Source organism: Diuraphis noxia, unplaced genomic scaffold (assembly GCF_037042655.1).
Source record: "Diuraphis noxia isolate RWA-SAM2 unplaced genomic scaffold, SU_Dnox_SAM2 contig0002, whole genome shotgun sequence".
In the NCBI taxonomy this organism is placed as follows: domain Eukaryota; kingdom Metazoa; phylum Arthropoda; class Insecta; order Hemiptera; family Aphididae; genus Diuraphis; species Diuraphis noxia.
In genome coordinates, this window is record NW_028301712.1 from 30362380 (window position 1) to 30371236 (window position 8857).

At 26.2% G+C, this 8857-nt stretch overlaps 1 protein-coding gene and 1 non-coding gene across 2 annotated transcripts; both read right to left on the reverse strand.

Annotated features, from left to right (window-relative positions):
• Nucleotides 1–1334: 1334 nt before the first annotated feature.
• Nucleotides 1335–1531, reverse strand: LOC149058332 (small nucleolar RNA U3). Its single transcript, XR_016190657.1, has one exon. It is a non-coding gene; the product is annotated as a small nucleolar RNA U3 (small nucleolar RNA).
• A 3089-nt stretch (nt 1532–4620) lies between these two features.
• Nucleotides 4621–8080, reverse strand: LOC107164191 (uncharacterized). Its single transcript, XM_015511922.2, has 4 exons — nt 7826–8080; nt 7649–7745; nt 7216–7454; nt 4621–5142 (listed from the first exon to the last, which is right to left on the reverse strand). Exons 1-4 carry the CDS (start codon nt 7904–7906, stop codon nt 5071–5073), a joined length of 489 nt encoding a protein of 162 aa, XP_015367408.1. The 5' UTR covers nt 7907–8080; the 3' UTR covers nt 4621–5070.
• Nucleotides 8081–8857: the final 777 nt, after the last annotated feature.

The following is an 8857-nucleotide window of genomic DNA, read 5'->3' on the forward strand; positions in this document are numbered from 1 at the left end:
AAAATATATGAATGAACTTCCAATATTTTCTCGTATTTCTCATCAGGTATAATGTAAATGAGTATATTTTTCCAAAAAATATGTGAAATTGGTATTTTCAATTTTGTCATTTATGCAGTGGTATGTTATAGAAGCAATCAAATCTGAACAAAGGGCTTGGAAAAATATTGATTCATTTTCATCTAATGTTGACTATTGATTAACAAATGTTTGTTTAGAAGTGGGAATTTTCGAATATTTTTCGTATGAAAATGACTTAACGTGCTAATCAATTTGAAATTTTTTTTGTACTACAACTAGGTAGGTATTTTCTAATCTTTATTCTATGGGTACTTTCGTACTTTATCACAATATTGACAAAAAACTGAATTATTATTTAAGGTTTTGAAAACCTCACCTGATTTGTTATACGGTTCAACCCATTTTCTAAGTGATGGAAATTTCGAACTTGGACACTTAGTCATTGTAAAATAACAAACTCAAACATTGCTACACAAAATGTACACGTTTCTATAATACGTTGGTCGTTGACTTATTGCCGAATATACGCTTCGAAATACAGTCGTCAGGATATCAGTTCGTGTTCTGTAGTATTGACGATAAGTGTATAATGTTAGACAAAATCGATAAGATAAAAATATACGATAGGAAAACCAGTATGCAATGAATAGTGAATACCTACCTAACGAAATATTATATTTTTTTAAATATTTTCAATTTATAATTAATTAATAATTGTACATACAATTATTAAATTAAATTGAATTAAATGTGTACCTATAGTGATGTATACATACTATATGTAAAATAAAAATTTGTAATATTATTTATTTAAGTATGATTGATGAGGACCCGTTTACTGCATGTAATTACTTATAAAAATATGAACATGCATTATATTATGCAAAATCCGGTCTTTAGTTATAAGTTTATAACTTTATATAAGTAATAAGATGTTTAATAAAGTTTTAAGAAATATTTAATTATAAAGGTAGATTACATAATATAAATTGATATTGGAGTAACTGTAAAATATTATCAAAATTAACTTTTTAATATAATCCATTAATCTTCTTATTAGCAAATTTCTTTAAGAGGACGCTACACCCGCATATGTTGTCTTCGTTTTACAAGTACGTAAAATAGCAAATTTTACGCACAGCAGATCACGTTTAGTGCCGTTAGTTTAAAATTTAGAGTGAATTAACCTCTTATAAAAAAGTTAATATTATTTTCGAGGGCTCCTCAGAGCGTTATTATTTCAGTACATTCGCTATGTCAGTATGTCAATTATTACATGTACGTCATTAATAAATTATTAATCATTTAAGTGGACCACTCAGACTGTCCAAATACCTTACAGCCTACGCTGGTTGCGATCATCGTTGCTGAGTAGTCTAACTGCGAACCACCAGCCGTCTCACGCTTTGGCACCTGAACAACTCTCATCATCGTGGCTGATGACGACTCCAGATTTGCACCTGGAGGGGACGATGCATACTACAGAAATGATCCTGTGAAGTATGATCTTAAACCTTTCCAAGGACACCAGCCCATACTTATAAGGAATGACATTTACTTAACACAAGCAGCCTACTAATAGTACTAATTGGTGCATTAAGTTACAGCTTTATAGGGACAGAATTCATTGGTTGAATTATCATTATACTCTTTACTTTAATCAATAGTTTTGTTGGATTAACGAACGTATACGATAAAACAATTGAACGTTCTGAAAAATCGTTAAGTACACCACTCGACGCTGCGTTTTAGTGAATGTTTGACGACAGAGCCATCTATCGACGGTTTTTACCATAAAAATCCCCAATATCATTGAGCATAATATAGTATCCCAAAAAAGAACACTACGCCAAACCCCGTGTAAAAAAACGCTCAGTATAAAAAAAAAACTACCTCAAAAAGTTGTGATATCATTTTATAGCTATGTATTTAAACTATATAGGAATAGATATATTATTATTTATTATCATTTATGTTAAAATTCACTGCTTATAAATTGAACTTGGCTGGTGACATTATTTAAAACACATGAGAATTCATTTCATATTAGTCGTATTGAGTATACATGTTATCTTTGAAAATGAGTGATACTAATTAAGTGTTATATAAATTAATTGTTATAAATTACTATAATTAAGTGTTATAATTTTAAAGTCACCAGCTAAGTTCAATTTATAAGCAGTGAATTTTAACATAAATGATAGGTAATAATTTATCTATTTCTATATAGTTTAAATACACAGCTATAAAATGATATCACAACTTTTTGAGGTGGTTTTTTTTTATACTGATGAGCGTTTTTTTACAAGGGTTTGGCGTAGTGTTTTTGTAGGGATATCACTAATTTTTTTTATGTTATTATTATTATTTTTATTGTTGTTATTGTAATCATTATTATTAAATATTATAATGTGATATGTGTATTATTATATATTAAGGTTTTAAAGTTTTAATTTTTTTTTTCCATTAATATAACGTAAATATCTTAGTGTGATATTATAATTAAGTAGGTAATAAACTAATTATTATAAAAATATAAATATAAGACATTAGAAATGATAATAAATTAATAAATATTATTATAATGTTGACATTAAAAAATTGTAAAATGCATTATCGCCATATAATTAACGTAATTGAAATTCACATTTTAATAAAAATTATTATGATCATAAACTCATAAGTTTGTGTCATCCCCCCCCCCCCGTTCCTGTGAAAAAATATAGCTGGGGTACGCAAAAAAAATTTAAAAAATAGCAGGGGAGCTCCGCCCCCCTGTGTACCCCTAAATTTAAGCACTGCTATTAATAAGCCTATGGTACATATAATAAGCATAAACCTACCTATTTAAAAACAATTATAATCAATCAGATGTCATTGCTTATAGTCATGATAGACCTAGTTATAGTAGTGGGGAATTATTGATTCCGCCGAAACTACCTGTTTAGAAAATAGGTTTGTATCGATTCCGCCGGCTACTGTTAATATTATTTACATATTGATTCCGCCGGACACTGTTTATCCCCCACCCTTGAATATGTATTTTATATAGTAGAATACAGAGTCGGTAATATATAGGAAATATACGATTTACAGCAATACGTACGGAATAAATTAAAATTCCTATATTGACTCGTTTTATTTTTATTATTTTATACAAATTAGACTATACATTTTAGTTTTAATTAGTATACAATTATTATTAATTTATATATAATTTATATATTATAAAGTATATTATGTAGGACTGTAATTTAAAAACTACATTTACTAATTACAAGGGCGGGATAAACAGTAGCCGGCGGAATCGATATAAAATCGTCGGAATCGATATACGCCCATAGTAGTTTATAGCCTACAGGTATATGCTTATAGTACAATAAATTATTCATAATATACTTTTATGTATATTATGAATATTTACCATGCATTTTTATTTTAAATGAGAACAAATGTTAATTTGATAACTAGCATGAATGGAATGTCATGGTAATCCATCTATCATTGGTAATAAACCAGCACCTCTAAGTCAATAAGTAGGTTTCACGCATAAATTCTATTCTACTCATTATATTAGTTTCTGGAAGTTGTTGGCAGTGCCTTATCTAGGCATTGGCAAGGTAGGTGGTGGCCAAGGGCGCAGTTTACAATAATCGCACTAGGGGCGCAATTTTTATATCATATATAAATACTAAAATTTCATTTTAAATTTATAACATTGGTCGCACATAAAGCTAGTTACGGCATTGGTTGTAGGTAACACATATACAAGGCTATAGTAGTAAATTATGATAAGTATTTAAATTTTGATGACAACATATTCAATAAAGAGGATGAAAAAGAAAATAAATATCTTTTTATAGCTGAATTGCTATATATTTTGACATATTGTTACTCTATAGATACTTTATAATTATATGATAATATAAAGGAATTATTTGTTTAATTATCTGTTAATCATACATAAATTTATCATTATTTATTAAATTATTTATTTTGTATAGTTAAGTAAATGAGTACATTTTTGTTCAAGATCATCAACCATTACAAAATATTGGGGAACCAAAATATTTTATATTTTACATCATATTATATAAACAATTTAAAATGTCAATTATCTATGGTTGTTTGTATAAAAATTACAACAAAAACAAAGTCAATATTTTAGAAGACTAGTTTTACTATATATATTGTTTTAAGGTAATTATCCAATATGTTTTTGTAGTTATAAATTATTTAGTATATCTTAACACATTAATTGCCATGCGGCCACCAGCTTCCGTATAAAAATAATTAGGTATTGATAATTTTCAGACCGCTGGCTGCCGCACTATATGATTTGTAGGAGATTCATAAGGCCGCGAGCTGCTATAAATTAATTTGGATTTATATTATTAACTTTTCCGTAGCATTACAATAATGATCTATAAAATAAGCTATGGCATAGCGGGAATTATTGCAATTTTTTTGATGTAATAAACATAATTTTAACATTTTTTTAGTATTTATGATGAATGCTGACTTTAAATTTAAAATTTGATATATTTTTAAACATTACCTAGGCTATATTTTATAAATTAAGTAAGAGTTGGCCAAAAGTAATCTAAAAAGACAAGTTTATTTGATTGTCGTTTTTAATTTAGCAATAAATTTCAAGAACTAAAATATTTCAATAATAAAAAATAATAATATTTGTATTAACATTTGACAGAGACAGACATTGTGAAACATTGGACATATTATGTTGAAACGTCTATCCAAAATGGAATACATCATAATTTATCACATTATAAATGATACATGGGGAAATTATTTATCTAATATGCAATCATAATTGTACAAGACAAAATTACTCAATATTATTAATATACATTTATATAGATAGGAATTATAACATAAAGGAGTTTATAAACACTATATTTAGTATACTCATATGAAAATTAAATGTTTTGTTATAAATAACAGCACATTACAACAGCCCATTACCTAATAAAATTCATCATTATTTCATAAACAAAATAATGATGTAAAATATATTGCTGGTAAGTTTTATTTATGTTTCACTACAGTCCATCCATCATCACAAGTTTCAGACTCTTCACTAGACGATGAATCATTTTTCTAAAATAAATAAAAAAAAAATATAATTAAGTTTAAGTTTAAAAATAAATATATATGTACTATATCATTAAAATTCATTATATTAGTATTATATATTGTCATTGATAGGAAAAAACCTCCTAAATTAATGATTTTTAGGTCTTAGCATCCATGGATTCAGAAAAAAAAATCTCTCCAATGTTTTACCAACTATAAATAATTTATGAAATAACTCCTATGTGATTTTTTTATTTAAAATGTTTTTGGTATTTCCAGAAAACTACATTTTTCTAAATAGGAAGTTTATTCTCCTCAACAACATTATACTAGCTGTATAAAATTGCCCGAGAAAATTGAACAAAAATATGATGGCCTTATGTTGTTGTATTTCAGTCTTAGTGTACGTCAGTCAACTGACAGAGGATTTATTTTTTAGATTTTTGTGTTTATTATTTTTAAATTAACTAAAAAATTTAATATCTTGTAGTGTCACACTTTTTTTTAAAGGAAAAGGTTTTACTATTTTTTTAATTTTTTTTTTATACTAATAGTTGGTTCCACTTTTTTATTTTATCGCTTAATATTCTATAAACAAGGAGGTGGGTTCATAGCATAATGGTTTATAAGTTTTAACCTGCTACATAGTATGCACTGTGCAAATTTAAATTGAAAACATCACATTTAGGTATTTTTAGGATTATTACAAACTTAAAAAATGAACTTTGTTATATGCAAGGTGTCTCACGAGGATTTACCCATCGCGAAATAATGGAGATATAAAAATTCTGGTATGGCAATATGACTAGCAGAGTTAAGAAATACAGTTATTTTATTTTTTGATTAATTTTAATTTTTTGGTAAGAAATTAAAAAAATATATTCTTTTATTTAAATATTTCCAAAAAAAATTAAAGATAGCCAATTTGTAGTTTATTTTACTGAAAATATTGACATTTAAAAATTTCATTTTCATTAATTTCCTGATTTTTAATATTTTTTTTAGTTTTGAAGAAATAAAATATGATTATAACTAAGCACATTGAAAGTGTTCGACCGGTTGTACAAGAACATCAAGAATGTGAATGGGTAACGTGCTTGATAACACTATGGTGTTAAATAATTCACAATTTTTCACGAAACTAAAAAAAAAATTAAAAATCAGAAAATTAACACTACAAAATGGCAAAGAGCCAATTTTTTTGGAAATAATTAAATAAAAAAAAATTTTTTTTTAACTTTTTTACTAAAACATTAAAATATGAAATAATTGTAGTTTTTATCCCTGTGACTCTTATTACAAAACCAGAAACTTGACATCTCCATTATTTTAGGAGATATCGCAATGGGTAAATCCTCGCAGGATACTCAGTATAAAAATATATTGTTCATGTGTATATATTAAGTAAGAATACAGGTGTGTTGCTGAAAAACATTTAAGTGATAGTGATGTATAAAAAAATATACAGTTAATTCTTTAGTCAGTGAGTTTACAAAGAACAAAAATAAAATTATATAGCCAAATATAAAATAGGTAGTGTTACCTATAATATGCAAGATAAGAGTGAACAAAAGGTAATAAATTGTTATTTAAATTGTTTTACAAAGTATTATGTTGGTCAAGACCTGGATTCTAAATTTTTCAAGTTTGCAAAGGCGTTTGGAATTTCCACAGATGATAGATGCGCATAACTGTTTTAAGTAAGTGTTATTTCATATTATGTTCAAAAATGAATTAGAAAACTCTGTTAAATACAGAAGAATTAACATTTGATATGTTATATAATTGTGACATAGACACAATGTTTTAAGCATAATTATTTTAGTAGTCATAATCTTTAGCAATAAAATATAGAACAGAAAAATTAATTTAATTATAAATAATATATAGATGAGTATATCAAACATAATTAATTGGTTTATTGCTGAGTCATTGCATTCAATTTACAACCTCAAATGAAAGAATTTTTTTTTATTATGTTAAATTATTGAAAATTTACTATTTATTTAAAACTAAATAGAAATGTGTAAACTTTCAAATATTATATTATTAAACTTAACAAACAACAACATAGAACACTAATGTTATACAAATTACCTTTTGTTTTTCACGTATTGGTCTTCCTGGAACAATTTGAATAGGAATTGTTGTAGGTAAACTTCTAAGCTCATCTATAACTTTTGTTCGGCCTTCCAGTGACTGGTTCCAATCACAGTAAAGTTTACATATATGTTTACTTAAGTCATCAGCAGAAGCATCTTCAAGGACAACATCAAATCCAACATCCATTACGTCTTCAATAATATCAGATATACTCGTCCAACACATGTTGTCACCTTAATTATGATGGATTAAATAATCATTATAATTTTCAAAGCACTAGACTTCATAATTTATAATATTTTAGCAGAGAAAAAACAACATTCATCAAAATTATGAATTGTAAATGATTGATAACTATTGCAAATTAAAAATCAGAAGAATATTTTAAAGCAATAACTCAATAAATTAAAAAAGATTATGTACAAACCAGATTTTCGAAGACATTCAAGTATATTTTTTATTAGGTCACTTATTTTGAATTGCATGACTTCAGATGATCCACCCATGCCATGTTCAACAGCCAACTTGAATGTAAAAAAAATAATTATAATAATAATCAATTAAAAAATATGTTGTGTAGAAATCACAGATAAATAATAATTACTTTAAGTGCGGTCCAATTGTTGAACAGCACGCCAATTATGTGCTCGAAATTTGTGTCGTGGTTTAGAATAAATAACGACATGATTGTAAGTAAAGCAGGAATCAAAATTTAAAAGATATTGTAGATTACCTTAATAAGACCTGTGAGAACGAGTGCGACAATGATTATCAGTCAAAAATAATTATTTATAATTAATAAATATTGTCCATTGTCCTCGTGGTTAATATTTAAAAATTTGTATATTGTATTATTATTATCAAATATCAATTATCATTGACAGGAGATTGATAACAGTTTTACCGGCTGATTACAAAAATTGTGTTGTGCACATACTAGAATAAAGCTTATAGATCATAATATACCATATTCATTCCCTATACCTTATGGGTACACGGAGCGTTCTGTGATCGAAGAGAACTTATGTTACCACAGTGGTTAGACAGTGGTTAGATAGTGGTTGCCGGGTAGCAAAATTTTAAAATATATCAGCCCATTAATTACCATTCGACTATCAACAATCAGATAGGGCATAGATAATTAATCATTTTTAATGATGACAATAATATTGATATTTGATATAATAAAATAATAATTGTTCGGTATAAATACAAATTAATATAAAATGGGTGATCTGCTATAGGGCATGCCGCCATGTCAAAAACTTATAATAATATAATGTATAATAATATCACAGAATAGAATCTATTATTATAAATAAATATGATATAACTAATATTAATAATGATAAATAATGATATTTTCAATTTTGTTATTGTCAATCATAGATTTAGGTTAAGTCTAGCATGAGGTTTATGTTGTCATTTTGTCAATACATAATAATAAAGTACATGACAAATAAGAATTTATTTAATTTATTTGTCATGATAAAGTATAAACATAGGTTAAATAATAGGTTAATGAATAAGTTTAGTTACATTAAAATTAAAATTAAAAATCACATAAAAACATATTAAAGTTATTGGTTTTGAAATAAAACAAGTTTTGTGTATTTAGACCTAATTGCTATGGTAT